This window comes from Bos indicus x Bos taurus, chromosome 19, assembly GCF_003369695.1.
Source record: "Bos indicus x Bos taurus breed Angus x Brahman F1 hybrid chromosome 19, Bos_hybrid_MaternalHap_v2.0, whole genome shotgun sequence".
Lineage (NCBI taxonomy): Eukaryota > Metazoa > Chordata > Mammalia > Artiodactyla > Bovidae > Bos > Bos indicus x Bos taurus.
Genome location: NC_040094.1, coordinates 37462045 through 37477873, shown reverse-complemented (window position 1 = coordinate 37477873; position 15829 = coordinate 37462045). Strand labels below are relative to the sequence as shown.

At 51.8% G+C, this 15829-nt stretch overlaps 1 protein-coding gene and 1 non-coding gene across 3 annotated transcripts; one reads left to right on the top strand and one right to left on the bottom strand.

The window, feature by feature from the left end:
• The first annotated feature begins 3926 nt into the window (after positions 1–3926).
• Positions 3927–15494, top strand: TMEM92 (transmembrane protein 92). Of its 2 annotated transcripts, none has more exons than XM_027518942.1 (6): positions 3927–6080; positions 7535–7733; positions 11412–11434; positions 12171–12260; positions 12503–12608; positions 12855–15494. In XM_027518942.1, exons 1-6 carry the CDS (start codon positions 5977–5979, stop codon positions 12966–12968), a joined length of 636 nt encoding a protein of 211 aa, XP_027374743.1. In that variant the 5' UTR covers positions 3927–5976; the 3' UTR covers positions 12969–15494. The 2 variants fall into 2 exon arrangements, with proteins under 2 accessions (XP_027374743.1, XP_027374742.1); XM_027518941.1 differs by having other exon boundaries at positions 5142–6080; positions 12422–12608.
• Positions 10230–10336, bottom strand: LOC113878717. The gene has a single exon (XR_003507132.1). It is a non-coding gene; the product is annotated as a U6 spliceosomal RNA (small nuclear RNA).
• Positions 15495–15829: the final 335 nt, after the last annotated feature.

Sequence of the window (15829 nt, the reverse complement as noted above, 5' to 3'; positions counted from 1 at the left end):
AGAAGCCGTCTCCTCAAAATGCCCAACTCACAGAGGGGCTACCCTTTCTAATGACCACCTGGAATCCCCCACTTGTTTGGGATTGGGAAGTTCTTCTGAAGTCTAACCACGATCCCTTGTAACATTTGGATGTCAGCAGAGGTAGCAACAAACAGGGTGCAAAAGAACCCTCTCTCAAGGGGCCAAGCGCAGAGCTACAAAGTGGGGGCCCTAGGGGTTCCTCAACCCCTTTCTTCTCTCTGACTACAGGGTCTTATCTCTAAGAGACAGCGTCAAGGGTGGGGATGGGAGAGGAGCTGTTGGGAGGAGGGGTAGCGTTGGGGAGAAAGAGCCCCGGAAGCAGGGAACCAGGGCTGGAGGGCTCTGAAGACCCTTAACCTGAGTTAAGTTCTTCCCATCTGAGTCTTAGTGGCCATGCTCCCTCTGCCACCCAAGACAGCCAAAGCTCAGTAGCTTAGCCTCCTTTCCTCTGAACTTCCCACCACCCACCTCTTGGAGGTGTTTCCCTTCCCACCACTGGCTGTGCCCCAGAAACCTACACTTTGGAAGGATAAAGGCTGCCAAATGCAGTTTTTGTCTCTGCTAAGACTCTGGGAAGGTGAGCATTAGTTGAGCTCCTCCAACCTGCTCATTAGGATAATAAGCTCCCTGCACCGATAATCGTCAGGTGGCACTCCCCTCTCCATCCTCCTGGCACGCGGGTTGGTGGCTCAGCCCAGGGTCAATTAAAGACATTATCTTCCCACAGCCAGACCCATCACCCTGAGAATGAGTGACGGGCCAGTGGGCTTTAGTTTTCAAAGAAATGCTGGGAAGGAGACTCAGACCCTGATCTCATTGCCAAGAATTCCTATTGGCAACCCAGCAAGCATCCTGCGTGTCCTGGAAGGTGGACAGGGAGCCACGCATTCCTTGCAGCGGGCCTCGTAGGAATTGCTCAATCCCTGGGGAGCCATCTCACTTACACAAGGTGAAGGGGTATGTGTATACTTGGGGAGGGGGCAGAAAGCAGAAGAGGTGAATTTCCCAAACCACACAGTCTGTGGAGATGGGAAACCTGGTCAGTCTGGAATAACCTCGGCAACCAAGAGCCCCCCATTAAGGACTCCGGTAATTCATTCCCTATCCCCTTGGAGAAATCTGGGCCCTGACCCTAGGAGGCCCCCAACCAGCTTCAACTCAGTGACAACAGAGCCAGTGTTTACTTGGAACAAAGCACCATGGGAAACGAAAGCTGAATCAGAACTGGGCTGGCCCCTGCAGCCTGGTGGGAACACTAGGACATGTACACACATCTTCAAGGGAGAATGGCCAAGTGCGTCAGAAAGGCCCAGAGAAAGGCTCGGGGAGGGGTAAGCAGGAAGGGGATCATTACTTCATTGCAGGAGGATTCAAGTCCAAGAAGGCTTTCTGGAGGAGGTGGTATTTGATCTGAGCCTTGAAGGATGGATGAGAATTTGTTAGGTTTCAGGGAGGCATGGGGCAGGTGTACTAGGTACAGAGGAAAGGAGAGGAGCAGAAAGGGCTGGGCATGTGGCTGGAGGGCTTGTGGGCAGGACAGGGAGAGTGACACGCCAGGAGGACAGATGGGGCTAGTTATGAAGGACCCAAGGTCTCCTGGAGGTAGGATTTATTTAGGCAGAAGTGGGAGCCTCTAGAAGTTAAGGAATGAGAGAGTGACATACCCCACCAGGGGCAAGGAGGAGGTCAGGCTGGAGGCTTTGAGGACATCCCTTGATGGCCTCGGGGAGCCACAGTGGACGGGGGCAGTCAGGGAAGAGCACAGTCCCCATGAGGCTGAGGGGAGCCCAGGCAATGCTCAGTGGGAGCAGAAATGGGAAACAAACCAGGAAGAGAGGGAATTCTCAAATTCCTGGATCCAGCACCACTGCCACACCCCTGTGGCCCTCCAGGAGCAGTCAACCCCACCTCCCTGGGGTGGGGCCCAAAGCGCCTACTGGACAGCAGAGGGGGCTAGTGAGCAGGGAACAGCGGGAAGTGGGGCTAGACTTCAGTGGCCGGTCTAGAAGGGCTTAGAACAATTTTCAGAGGGAAACAATACCCTCGATCTCTTAGCACCTCATTCTGTCTGCGTAGGAAACGGAGACAAAAAGCTCTGGGCCCCTTTACCAGGAAAGAAACATTTATTGCTTATTATTATTTTGTGTGTTTTTTAAATTGAAGTACTCGATGGACGTGAGTCTGAGTGAACTCCGGGAGTTGGTGATGGACAAGGAGACCCGGCGTGCTGCGGTTCATGGGGTCACAAGGAGTCTAACACAACTGAGCGACTGAACTGAACTGAACCGATAGCTAATTTACAGGGCTTCCCTGGTGGCTCAGATAGCAAAGAATCTGCCTGCGATGCAGGAGACCCTGGTTAGATCCCAGCATCAGGAAGATCCCCTGCAGAAGTAATGGCTACCCACTCCAGTATTCTAGCCTGGAGAATTCCGTGGACGGAGAAGCCTGGCAGGCTACAGTCCATGGGGTCACAAAGAGTCTGACACGACTGAGCAACTAACATACTGACTGACTGATAGCTAATTTACAAGCTATGTTAGTTCCAAGTGCACAGCAAAGTGATGCATATATATTCTTTTTCAGATTCTTTTCCATCACAGGTTATTACAAGATACTGAGTATAGCTCCCTGTGCTATACAGTAGGTTCTTGTTTGCCTAGTTTATACATAGTAGCCTGTATCCCAGGCTCCTGTTTATGTCTCTCCCCTGCCCCCAACCTGTACTATCCCTTTGGTAACCATAAAGTTGTTTTCTGTCTGTGAGTCTATTTCTGTTTTGTAAATAAGTTCATTTGTATCATTTTTTAGAGTTCACATATAATCTATCCTTCTCTGTCTGACTTAGTATAATAATCTCTAGGTCCATCTATTATGCTACAAATGGCATTCTTTCATTCTTTCATTATTTCATTCATTCATTCATTCATTCATAGCTGATAATACCACCTCTTCTTATCCATTCATCTATCGATAGACACTTAGATTACTTCCATGTCTTAGCTATTGTAGCATATTGTTATTAAGGAAAATTTTTAAAAATATTTATTTTTATTTATTTGGCTGCATAGGGTCTTAGTTGTGGCACGTGGGATCTAGTTCCCCAACCAGGAATCGAACCCAGGCCCGCTGTATTGGGAGTGCAGACTTGTAGCCGCTGGACCACCAGGGAATTCCCTATCAAGGTAATATTTATTTACCATTACTGTATGCCAGACACTGAGTGGCTGATTTCATCTTCACAGTGACCCTGTGTGACAAAGGAGGTACTGTTATCCGCCCCCACACCCCCTTCACAGATAAGTGTAGAAAGGCACAGAGGTTTGGTTTCTTGACTGAAGTCACACAGCACACACTAACAAGTGGCACACTTATTAACACAACGTAATACTGTCCCTACAGGCAGAGCTGGGTTCAGTTCTGTTCAGTTCAGTCGCTCAGTTGTGTCCGATTCTTTGTGACCCCATGGACTGCAGCACACCAGGCCTCCCTGTCCATCACCAACTCTCGGAGCTTACTCAAACTCATGTCCATTGAGTCAGTGATGCCATCCCACCATCTCATCCTCTGTCATCCCCTTCTCATCCCGCCTTCGATTTTTCACAGCATCAGGGTCTTTTCCAATGAGTCAGTTCTTCGCATCAGGTGGCCAAAGTATTGGAGTTTCAGCTTCAGCATCAGTCCTTCCAATGAATATTCAGGACTGATTTCCTTTAGGATGGACTGGTTGGATCTCCTTGCAGTCCAAGGGACTCTCAAGAGTCTTCTCCAACACCACAGTTCAAAAGCATCAATTCTTTGGCGCTCGGCTTTCTTCATAGTCCAATTCTCACATCCACACATGACTACTGGAAAAACCATAGCTTTGACTAGACGGACCTTTGTTGGCAAAGTCCCTGCTTTTTAATATGCTGTCTAGGTTGGTCATAACTTTTCTTCTAAGAGCTGGGTTAGGGCAGAACATTCTGGGTATTTCTGAAAGAAAGATCCCTGCCCAAGGCCATGTCATTTATGGGGATCAGTGTCCACCACAGCATGGTGGGGAGGGAGGTGAGAGGAACGGAACTCAGTCTGGCTCTTGCCTCTTACCCAGGGCCTGCCTGGGGCCTGGCTGAGCCAGGCTGCACGAGGCCTCCCACTGCAGCTCCCAGTGAGTTCCTCCAGCCTTAGCAGAGGCTCCCCAGGCCTGACATGTGTGCCACCCCGGAGGCACCACTGGGTGTGGGGTCTTAGGGCCTGCGTAGTTGGGTCCTGACTCAGCCCCAGTGTCCCCTGTGACTTGGCCTTTCCACCCCTCCGGTCTTCAGCTGCCTTCTCTGAGAAGAGAGCGGGTGGCCCAGCTGACCTCTGAGGCCCTTCAAGCTGGGCCCTTGTTGGGTGCACAATCAGCTCCTTCTTTAGCAAATGGGCCAGGGAGGCTCGAGCCAGTAGTAAGACGCTGCAACTGTGCTGCTCTCGGGAAACCCCAGATGGAAACTGGCATGGACTCTAGAAGGACCCACTGTCTGCGTGAGGCTTCTGGGCCTCCCCTGCCCTCATGTCCCTGTATATCTGAGCACACACGCACACACATACGTGCACTGCCCACCCACTGCCAGAGTGTTGAACAGAAGGTGTTGTCATTGTCCACAACCCTCCTGCCCCTAGACAAGACCAGGCCCCTGTCTGCTCAGTTTGGGGCCCCACTGTGCTTCCACCCCCAACCGACCTCACCCACCAGGAATGCTGGGGCCCTTGGAGCCATGATGCATGCTGACAACAGGGCCTGGTGTTCTTGGCCTGAGCTGGGACCGCCCACCTCCAGGCTGCTCAGCCCATCCCCATCTGCCGGAAGGAGCATAGAAAGGAAGTCTGATGTCATGAAAAAACACTGGGGATCCAGAAACAGATTCCAGAGGCCCTCTAGACTCTGCCCAGGAGCCTCACTTTCCCACTGGGGAGACACGGGGCAGGGAGCAGAGTAGATATTCTCCTACAACATATCAGGGATGTGGGTAAGGTTGCTGGATTTAAGAAATAAAAATACAGGACACTCAGTTAAATTAGAATTTCAGATAACAACTAAATTTCAGTTTAAGTATGTCCCAAATATTGTATGGGACATATTTATTTATACTAAAATGTTATTCACTGTTTATCTGGAATTCACATTTAACTGGCATCCTGTATTTTGTCTGGCAATCCTACATCTGTGTCAGTGGACGCCAGAGGGAAGCAATGCCATCATCCTGCCCTCCTCCTGCTTCTCCTCAGGGTGCCAACCTGCCTGGTCCCTTCACCTTTTCAGCCTCGTATGTCTACCCCTGAAGCTCCTGCATGCCCTTTTTAGCATCCTCATTCCACTCCCTAGGATACCCTTCTCCCTAAGCTCATCCATCTTCCTCTACCTGAAAGGCTACACCTCTGTCAGGCTCCAGGCCTGGGCAGAGGGGCAGAAGGTTCCGGGCAGATACCTCAGGTCTTGGGTGTTGGAGCAACAGGGCCCTGGAAGCCCAAGTCAGCAACAACTCACTAAGGAAGCAGCAGCATGGGTGCTGGGGGGAGAAAGCTCCAGAACCCTCTGCACTATGTCTCCTTTGGCAGAGGAGTGGGCTAGGGAGGAGGAAAGACATGCTGCTCCATGCCCCCACTCTCCATTCCCTTCTCCAAGATCAGTCAACAGGAACTGCAAATAGAGAAGGCATTCTCTGGGGCCAGATCCCAATTCCGCTTGGATCAGAGACTGGAAGATTCTGTCCTTAGGGGCCAACAGATAATGAGAAACAGAGACAGAGAAAGAAACCAAGGAGAGAGAGATACACCAAGAGAGATCAGGAGAGTCAGTGAGACACAGACACGGGAGCAAACAAGAGATAAGGGAAATGGAAACAGACAGAAAAACAGACTCCTCCACGAAGACAGACAGAGATTAACAAAGAGGAGAAACAGAGATGGGAAAACAGGGAACACGTAGGAATGGAGAGAAACTGCATGGAGACAGAGACAGGGAGAAACACGGCAAAGCAAGGAGGGGTTAAACAGAAGACAGATGACCGGACTGGGAGGGATGAGAAACAGAGGTAAGGAGAAAGCATGCAGAGAAGAAAGAAAAAGCCAAAGGAGGATGGCTGTCCTTTCCTACTAGGTTGGGGCTAGTTTTCAGGGGCGAAGTCAGACTTGAGACACAGCAGGAACTTCTAAGCACCTAAGAACTGATCCTCTCCAGGATCCCTCCCCGTTTCCCCAGGTCTAGGAACAGCACCCCAACGACCATCTCCATTTCGCCCCTACCCCAAGTGTCCGGCCTCCATCTCTCCAACTCCCGCAAGGTTTCCTTACGTCTCATCTGTATTTGGGAGTCTGGCTCTCCCTTCTGCTGATCGCCCACCGAGACGGTCTCCCACCCCACCCTCCAGCCTGGTCCCCCGGGGAGAGAGTTCGGGGAGACCCAACCCAGGTCCCCGCCCTGCTCCGCCTGGCTCCGGGGGAAATCCCGCGTTGAGCGATGCTGCCACCTGCCGGCCGGATCCGGAAAGCACAATGCGCCTCAGGGCTGGGCGCGCCGGCTGGTCGGAATCCAGCCCCTGCAGGCCAGGAGCGCGGCCTCGGGCGGGCGGCGGGGGGGGGGTCTTTCTAGGAATGTGGGTGGGCCTGCTCGCCCGCGCCCCGGCTCGCCTGGCTCTGCGGACTCAGCTCTGCGGACTCAGGAACTAGTCTAAGAATCCTGGGGCCTCAATTTCCCCTGTAGTCAAATGGAGGAAATGTACAAACGCCTCCTCCCTGGATTTCCAGGGGGGTGGGGGCGGGGCAGGACTGTACCAGTGCTCTACTCTTGGTTCTCCTTCCCCAGAAATCAAGCAGGCCGCCCCTCCCTCTCTTCTCCGCAAAACAAAACAAAACAAAAAGTGGCACCTCCCTCCGTTACAATCCCCTCAATCCACTCCAAGGCCTTCGCTTCCGCTCTCCCTCTGCCCCTCAGAAGTCCACGTGGGAAGGGACTTCCAGTGGTCCAGCTTGCTCGGCCCGCAGCCCCTCTCCATCTCAAGCTTGGGACCACTTAGAGGGTGGAGCAGTTAGGGGTTGGGAAAGGGTAGCTCAGCAGTCTTGAACTGACACCACTATATATATATATATGTGTGTGTGTGTGTGTGTGTGTGTGTATGTGTATATATATGTGTGTGTATGTGTATATATATATATACATATAAATAAAGGGCTTCCCTGGTGGCTCAGACGGTAAAGCGTCTGCCCGCAATAAGGGAGACCCGAGTTCGATTCCTGGGTTGGGAAGATCCCCTGGAGAAGGAAATGGCAGTCCACTCCAGCACTCTTGCCTGGAAAATCCCATGGACGGAAGAGCCTGATAGGCCACAATCCACGGGGTCGCAAAGAGTCGGACACGACTGAGTGATATATTTATTATATATATTTAAAATATTTTAAATATATATATATTTAAAATCAGATAATCTTTTCTAACTCCCATTTCCCAATCCAGACTTCTTCCTCCTCCTCCTCCCCCTCCTTTTCCCAGGTTGGGCTCTTCCCGGGTGCGTCAGCTCCGCCCCCATCCCGAGGTAGGGCCCTATAGGTGGAGAGTCGTGGGAGAAGTCGCGGACCCGCCTCTCTCCTCCTTCCCCTACACTCGGAAGCTCAGTGGCCCCCAGGCAAGAATGTCTGATACCTGGGTCGCCAGCCTCTTGCTGTTCGGCCTGCTGGCCGGCCTCCAACAGGTGAGCGCTTGGGAGGTAAAACTGTGGAACTTTCAGGCCCCTATTCTTGTGGGTCAGGGACTTGCTTCTGACTTCCAATCACCACCTTCCATCGTCAGGATCTCCTCGTGATCACAGGCAGTTAGCAACTCCTTTCTCTTTTTCGCCGGGGAGGTAATAGGTAGAAGACGCGGAGGGAGGTCCTGAGAAGGTCTGGGTTCCTTCACCTAGTGGGGTACTGGGTCGTAGGACCTATTCCCGCACGCCGCTGACATCTAGCGCCTCTCGGAGACTGGGGTCTTTGACCCCCAATTAGCCTTGAGTCGCCCTTCTTGCTCCTTCCCTCAGCGTCAGAAAGCCGGGACCTGAGGTCTGGACTGAGATCTGGACGCCTCGCCAGCTTGTCTCCCCAGCTCCGTTCTTGCAGTGCTGGGTGACCTTGGGGGAAGTCCTGGCCCTCTCTGGGACTGTGTATCTGTGCTTGTGGCCTGGAGAAAAGGAGGCTCCCTCTTCTGTTTTTGGAGTAGGGGTAGGATTCTAGCGGGTGATAGGATTTGATCTGGCTGCCTGACCCAAGGCTGGGATGATCTGGAAATCTGATTTCCAAGGGTAAGGCAGGGTGTCAACATCCTCACAGTCCTCTCTCCCCCCAGCCTGGGGGAAGGGCAGTCTATCTGGTTCTGGGATGGGAGATTATCCTGGAAACTGACATGGCTCTAGAATATGGATTTTTAACCTCTATAAGAGTCTGAGGGAAGGGCCAAGCCAGTTCCCCACAACATTCGCTAACTGTGCTGAGCGGCTTCACCCCAAAAGCCCTGTTACTTCTTCTCCATCACCTGCAATGGGTTTGTGCCAACACTGGGCTGTGCATCCTTTTGTTGATTTCTCCCAACAACTCCATGGGGCAGGCTGTTAATACCCTCAGTCCACGTGTAAGTTAAGTTGAAGTTGCCCAGAATCGCCCCAATGTTGATACCACCTCAGTCAAGATCACCCCCTGTTTAAGAAGTGGGTGAAGGGGAGATAATCTGGGAGAGGATCCCCTGCTCGTCCAAACAGGAGCTCAAGATTAATTCGTTAAATCTGCTGTCTTTTTCTCAGTTGGGGGCCAGGAGAGAGGGAGGCACAGGAGCTGGGATGAGGGGACGTGGATATGCTGAGTGCCTGGACCCCTTGGGCTGTCCCCAACTCTGCAGTCACCTCACCCTCTCTGGGCCAACCTGCAGGGGTTCATTCCTGCTCCTGACCCTACTGGCCAAGGCTTGAGAGAAGGAGGTGTGTACAGGGAACTGAGCACAGAAAAGGGGGGTCAGCCCAACCGTTATCGGCTGTCATTGGTATTACGAGCTTTATTGTTGTCATTAGCAAGTGAACTGTTATTTCAAGATATAAAGATATCATGGTCTTGGGACTTCCCTGGCGGTCCAGTAGTTAAGACTTCCCACTTCCACTGCAGGGGGCACAGGTTCAATCCCCCGTCAGGGAACTAAGATCCCTATATGCTGTGTGACCCTCCCCCGACTCCCAAAGAAAGAGATATGGTGGTCTCATGAAAAAAAGTTGGCTTCTTATTCTTTTTTTTTTTTCTAATTTTATTTTATTTTTAAACTTTACATAATTGTATTAGCTTTGCCAAACATCAAAATGAATCCGCCACAGGTATACATGTGTTCCCCATCCCGAACCCTCCTCCCTCCTCCCTCCCCATACCATCCCTCTGGGCCGTCCAGTGCACCAGCCCCAAGCATCCAGCATCGTGCATCGAACCTGGACTGGCAACTCGTTTCCTACATGATATTTTACATGTTTCAATGCCATTCTCCCAAATCTTCCCACCCTCTCCCTCTCCCACAGAGTCCATAAGACTGTTCTATACATCAGTGTCTCTTTTGCTGTCTCGTATACAGAGTTATTGTTACCATCTTTCTAAATTCCATATATATGCGTTAGTATACTGTATTTATGTTTTTCCTTCTGGCTTACTTCACTCTGTATAATAGGCTCCAGTTTCATCCACCTCATTAGAACTGATTCAAATGTATTCTTTTTAATGGCTGAGTAATACTCCATTGTGTATATGTACCACAGCTTTCTTATCCATTCATCTGCTGATGGGCATCTAGGTTGCTTCCACGTCCTGGCTATTATAAACAGTGCTGCGATGAACATTGGGGTACACGTGTCTCTTTCCCTTCTGGTTTCCTCAGTGTGTATGCCTAGCAGTGGGATTGCTGGATCATAAGGCAGTTCTATTTCCAGTTTTTTAAGGAATCTCCACACTGTTCTCCATAGTGGCTGTACTAGGTTGCATTCCCACCAACAGTGTAAGAGGGTTCCCTTTTCTCCACACCCTCTCCAGCATTTATTATTTGTAGACTTTTGGATTGCAGCCATTCTGACTGGTGTGAAATGGTACCTCATAGTGGTTTTGATTTGCATTTCTCTGATAATGAGTGATGTTGAGCATCTTTTCATGTGTTTGTTAGCCATCTGTATGTTTTCTTTGGAGAAATGTAAAATATGGAACGCTTCACGAATTTGCGTGTCATCCTTGCGCAGGGGCCATGCTAATCTTCTCTGTATCGTTCCAATTTTAGTATATGTGCTGCCGAAGCGAGCACGGCTTCTTATTCTTGAGCTGTGGTTTTTTATCCCCCTGGAGGCTGAGGTGGGGTGACAGATGACCCCCCTTTAGCTGTGTTCCTCCGCCTGCTTCCCTTCCTCCCCTCACTGCCTGGGAGCAACCAGGATGAAATGAAACCAGGTTGTCAGTGAATGTTCTTTCATTCATTCTGCCAAAATCCTGAGTATTGGTTTTCAGCAGACAAAAATCCCTTCCCTGGTGGAGTTTTCTACTGAGGAGACAAACAACTAGCAAGATAAAATGAAATGCGTAGTGTGTTAGATGTTGACAGGAGCTATGCAGAGAAAGTAAGCACAGTCAGGGGAAAAGAAGTGCTTTGTGAGAGTAGATGTAATTTTAAGGAAGATGGTCAGAGAAGGTGCTGGAGCCAGCCTCTCAGATTCCTGGGGAGAGAGCACTCCAAGCAGGGCTTATACACATATTTTTATGTTAATCAGGTGAAATTCTATAATGATAGCCTCCACGTGGCACAGAACTAGTGCAGAAGAGGGAGGGAGGGGGGAGCTGTTTCTGGAGAGGAGGGTCCAGCATTTCTCAGAGCCAGGAAAGCCCAGCCTGGGTCTGAAGGATGACTGGGAGTTCAGTGGGCCCTGAAGGCTCAGGGACAAGGGCCTGCCCCTGTAGCCGGGGAGCTCCCAGTGGGTGGTGGGTTGGTCATGGTGTCTGGGACCCAGGGAGGCACTGAGGGGAGCTTCCTGCAAGGTTTCTGGTGATCGGATTTGTGGGATAGGAACTTGCCAAGGTGTCGGGAGTGACTTCGGTGGGGGGCTGTGATGGCTGTGGGTTGGAAGGGTGGGTTAGTGGTGTGAGCTTACAGACCTAGGGGTGAGCAAATGTGGTAGGAGGTGTGACGAGAAGAGGACGGGGAGCTGGGGCCACCAGGCGGGCAGCTAAGGCTGCAACCGTTGACCCAGGGGACATGTGGAGTGAGGTGGAAAGCAGGCTTGAGGGAAAATGCTGATCCTCGGGGCTGTGAGGTATCTGGGTGGCATCTGGGTAGGAACCCTGGCCCCCAATTTATGACCCAAACCTTTGCCTCTTCTCTTCCACAGGCTGCAGCCACATGTGGTCTCTTGTAAGTCTGGGGTTTGGGCTGTAACTTCCATTGTTGGGAGAAGACACCCCAAATCCTGCCCTGCCTGCCTTCATCATCCTCACCCACTCCCCTTCTAGCCAGAAACCATCCCCCCCCCACCCAGAGAGGGGGAGTCCACTCTGTTACCCCCTCACTCCTTCCACCAACCAACCCATGGGCAGTTTCACACTTGGGGGTCACTCCCCATAATGAGGAGGGGCTGAGGGGGGGTGCTCTCTGGGTGGCAAAGTGTTTCTACCGAGTCAGCCCTGGATGTTTCAGGAACACTGAGTCTCTCTTGCCTCCTGTTCTGTGGGGTCCATCATCCCGCCATTCACTTTTAGAGTTCGCTCCTGGACCCTCCCCACTGTCCCTCGCCCCCTGCACCTCTTTAGAGTGATGCTGTAACCACTGCAACTCTCAATCCCACGCCTGTCCAGTAGGGTCAACAGGACATTCATTACACCCATTTTATAGATGAGGAAAGTGGGGCCCAGTAAGGAATGTACCTTGGCAGGAGTGCACAAGGCCAGTAGTGAGCTGAACCTGAAACCCAGGTCCCGATCCCAGCCCCAGATTCCTCCCACTAAGCCCAGAGGAACCTGTAACCCTGCTCTGCCAAAGGTGTGGCTTGTGCCCTGAGCACATGGTGGGTTTTAGGGAAGCTAGGATCCTTCTGCCCTCCTCCCCCACCCCCACCTTGATACCAAGAGCCTCTATCCCACCCCACTCCCAGAACCTGCCCTAAGGGATTCAAATGCTGTGGGAGCGACTGTTGCCAAGAGTACCAGCTGGAGCAGTATGACTTCTTCTCCCACCCCTTAAGGTGAGCCCTGAGCCAGTTGCTCTGGGCACAGTCCTCCGATGGGTCTGGCCCACACAGGACTAGACTGGACTTCCTGCTGTGAAGGGTGGGGCTAGGTCAAAGGAGGGAGGGCGGTGTGGTGACTGGAAACTCGGCCTGATGGTGGTGGTTCGTTACCCCAGGACTTCTGTCATCATCTTCCTGATCATCATACTCCTCCTGTGCATCTATGGCGTGACTAAGCACTTGTATCTCAACTGCAGAAAGTCAGAGCAGGAGGCCCCAACAGCCCTCCCGGAACAGCCCCCCATTGCGCCTGTAGAGAGGGTCACAGCACCCATTTCTGAGCCCCCGCCCCCCTACAGTGAGGTGGGTATCCATCCCAACCCCTGCTCTGTCCCTCAGCTGTCTATACCTCCCTTTTCTGATTTTTAGATCACTCTTCACTGGGGCAGTGAAGAGTGTCCTTACGCCATGTGTCTGGGCCCTGGGGTGGGCTCTGCCACCATTGGGGGGTCACTCCTCTCTCTGATAAACATGCCTCCACCAGCACATGGGTGGCGATGACCAGTGGCCCGCCCTAAGAAGTCACTGTGTCCCCTCCTTTCCCTGCAGATTATTCTGAAGCCTGTCCTGGGTCTGCCTCCCTTGGAGCCACCCCCTCCCTACAGCTTCAGGCCTGAAGAATATGCCGGGTTTTGCAGAGGCATCGACAACTCCACCTTCTGATCCTCCTCCAGCCTGGAACCCTGTCATCAGCCACCTCCCCAGTGCTTCCTGGGTCAAACCAGAGACTCTCAGGAGCCCTGGAGCACCCTCGCCCATCCTGCCACACCTCTGGCAGTTCTTGGCTTTAATTTATTGCTCTTCTACCCTTGTTCCATGTCAGCTGCTTCTCTTGTCTCAAGGGCTGGTCTGGAGTGACATGTCTACCCCTCACCTCGCATTGTAAGTTAGAGGCTGCCAGGAGGAAAATGTGAACAGTTGGAGGTGCCAGCAGTGGAATGGACTCCTCTGAGCAGTGGAGGAGGCTTGCACCCTGGGGTGCCAGTGTGGCCTGGATGTCCAGCTCTGAGAGGTTTGGGAGGGCACCAATGCACCCTGCCAGATGGGGCTGCTTCACCTCTCTCCCATTCTACCTGAGTAGAGAAGACCCCATTGTCCTCCCCGCACCCCCAACACATGTTCTCACTAAATTTCAGTTGATTGTTGCTGAGAATCTGCCTCTGACTGTGGGGAGGTAAGCTCAGGCACTGCTGGCGTACATGGGTGTGTGTGTGTGTGTGTAGGGGGTGGGGTGCAATTGGAGGTCACTGTGCCTGAAAAATCCCACCATTGATGAGCCTGGAAGAATAGCACATCAGTAGGTCACCCACCAGGAGAGGAGCTCGGCAGATGCTTTGACCTCTGGTTCCTTGAGGTCTTTGGGTGCCAAAGAGTCCGGACGGGGACTAGAGATGGGGAGTGACCACCGTGTGCTTCCTCATCCCGTCCTCCTGCTTTCCCTTAGGAAACTTAGAACTCAGTTCTGACTCTGTCGTTATGGGGGTGGGGATGGGGCACCGTGGAGGTGAGTAAGGGAGGCTGGCCATCTGTGGGGCAGGGTCTTGGAGACCTTGATCTGCTCTACCCTGGAATCTCGGGAGGGAGGAGAGGAGAGAGATCTGCCCTTCTCCTCCAGTCCCGTGGGGTTCTGGGCACCGCCACCTCAGCCTCATCTGCAGGCTTAACCCCTCAGAGGAGAGGCAGTCACCACTGCAGCCTGGGAGACAGTCTCCACAGGGGCATCATTATCCCTGTGAGGACTGGCATGGGACATGCAGTGTGAGAGACACCCCTGTGCCAGCATCTTGGGGGCTCGGGCAGGTCTGAGCTCCTCCACAGGACCCTGCCTTGGCACTGCTCCCTGGCAGAGGGCACAGAAGCAGTGCTGGCCAGTGTTCCTGAGGGGGTTGGAGGTAGAACTGGCCCTGGTGTGCTGGTAAGGATTCCTTCTGCAGGCCTCTCCCAATAATAGCCTTTCTTGGGGCCCCAGGTCCTAGTCAGGTGACAGGGCCAGGGCCAGGGGCAGGGAGATGGCATAGTCAGCCTCAAAGATGCTAGGGATAGGGGCTGTTCCTGCTGGAGGCAGGGACTCAGAAGAAGAAGAGCAGTTAGAGACAGCATAGCTCTGGAGCTGGTGCTAGAGTGAGCCCAGTCACAGGAAGTCTCCCTTCCGTTTCAGGGGTGGATCGGGGGAGCAGAAGGAAGATATGGAGGTGCTTTTTGTAAACATGGAAAGCACCCGTCCCGCATGGTTGCCCTCCCTGTGGTAAACACCCGCCCCAGTGGGAGGGTGTTAAGCCATGGGCTTTGCAGACCTGGAAGAGGAGGTCATCCCCTATCAGGATGCCTGCCTTTCATTGAAGGTGACGTAGGGGCTTTAAATCCTTCCCAGCAGCAGCAGAGTGGCCTAGAGGAAAGTGGTTATCCTGAAGCCCAGCCTGGCTGGGCTTGAGTAGCAGAAATTGTCAGTACTGTGCCTGTCTGCTGTTGGTGGGAGTGGAAATGGCGTGTTCTTCCTGGAGGGCAATCCAGCAGTAGCCATTCACTACACAGATACTTACAAAGACCCTACTGTGTGTCTGGCACTATGCCTGGCACTATGCCTGGTAACCATTAAAATTTAAAATGCCCTTGAGCCAGCAATTCCACTTCCAGGAATGATCCTTCAGAAATGCTCATATAAAAGTTCAGAGACATGTCCATCAGCATTGTAGCTGGGGATAATTGAAAACACCTTTAATGTCGGCTGATAGGAGCCTGTTCAATATACCAGGTCCCTCCATACTGGGAATGCTCTGCAGCCTTTAAAAAGAAGGAAGTGGGTCTGAAGAACCGACCTGGCAAGATGTCTTTCATTTACTGTTACAGAGAAAAGGCAATTTGCAGAACAATAGTCTATGACCTCAACTTGTAAACATATACTACACCATATAATTAATATATATATTTCCCCCTTTGCAAATGTATAGAAAAGATACTGAAGGATAAAAATTAAACCACTCTGGCCACACTTTTGACAGTGGTCTGCACTGTGGGATAGAGGAATGGAAGTAGTCGATTTTAAGGGAGGTTTTTTATTTTGTACACTTTGTCGTTGTTTACATTTTCCACAAGGAGCAAGCATGACTTTCACAAATTTTAAAAAGATCTCTTTAATGCAATATATAGGCGACCTTAAAAGTTAATAAAGACACATCATGTGAACTTTGATAGATGGCAATTCATGTATTATTGACCCTGCTATAAGGAAGAGGCTCAAAGGATTCTGACACAGCACACACATGTATGGGACCCAGGGAATAGGTGAGTGACGGACATGGGACTTGTCAGATGTGAGGACATAAGATACCTGTTTGTCACACCGGTGCAGGACTGTGATGGGCACTCAGTACATGCTGGACGTCTGGCTGGTGGGTTGGGGGGATGAGCAGTTTCACAGTGATTTGAATATTCATCCCTTGTGCTGGTTTAGCAGCTCAAACCTAATGAAAAATAACTGAAAGGTGGAACCACTTGGTGTGAATGAATGATTAACTAAGTGAACG

What these genes read in the sequence shown, in the direction of transcription:
- TMEM92 (XM_027518941.1), top strand. Translation starts at nt 5,977, where the DNA reads ATGGAGAGAAACTGCATGGAGACAGAGACAGGGAGAAACACGGCAAAG. An exon ending in GGGAGGGATGAGAAACAGAG is followed by an intron (nt 6,081 to 7,534) that starts GTAAGGAGAAAG and finishes TCCTTTTCCCAG; the next exon opens with GTTGGGCTCTTCCCGGGTGC. An exon ending in GCAGCCACATGTGGTCTCTT is followed by an intron (nt 11,435 to 12,170) that starts GTAAGTCTGGGG and finishes CCCCACTCCCAG; the next exon opens with AACCTGCCCTAAGGGATTCA.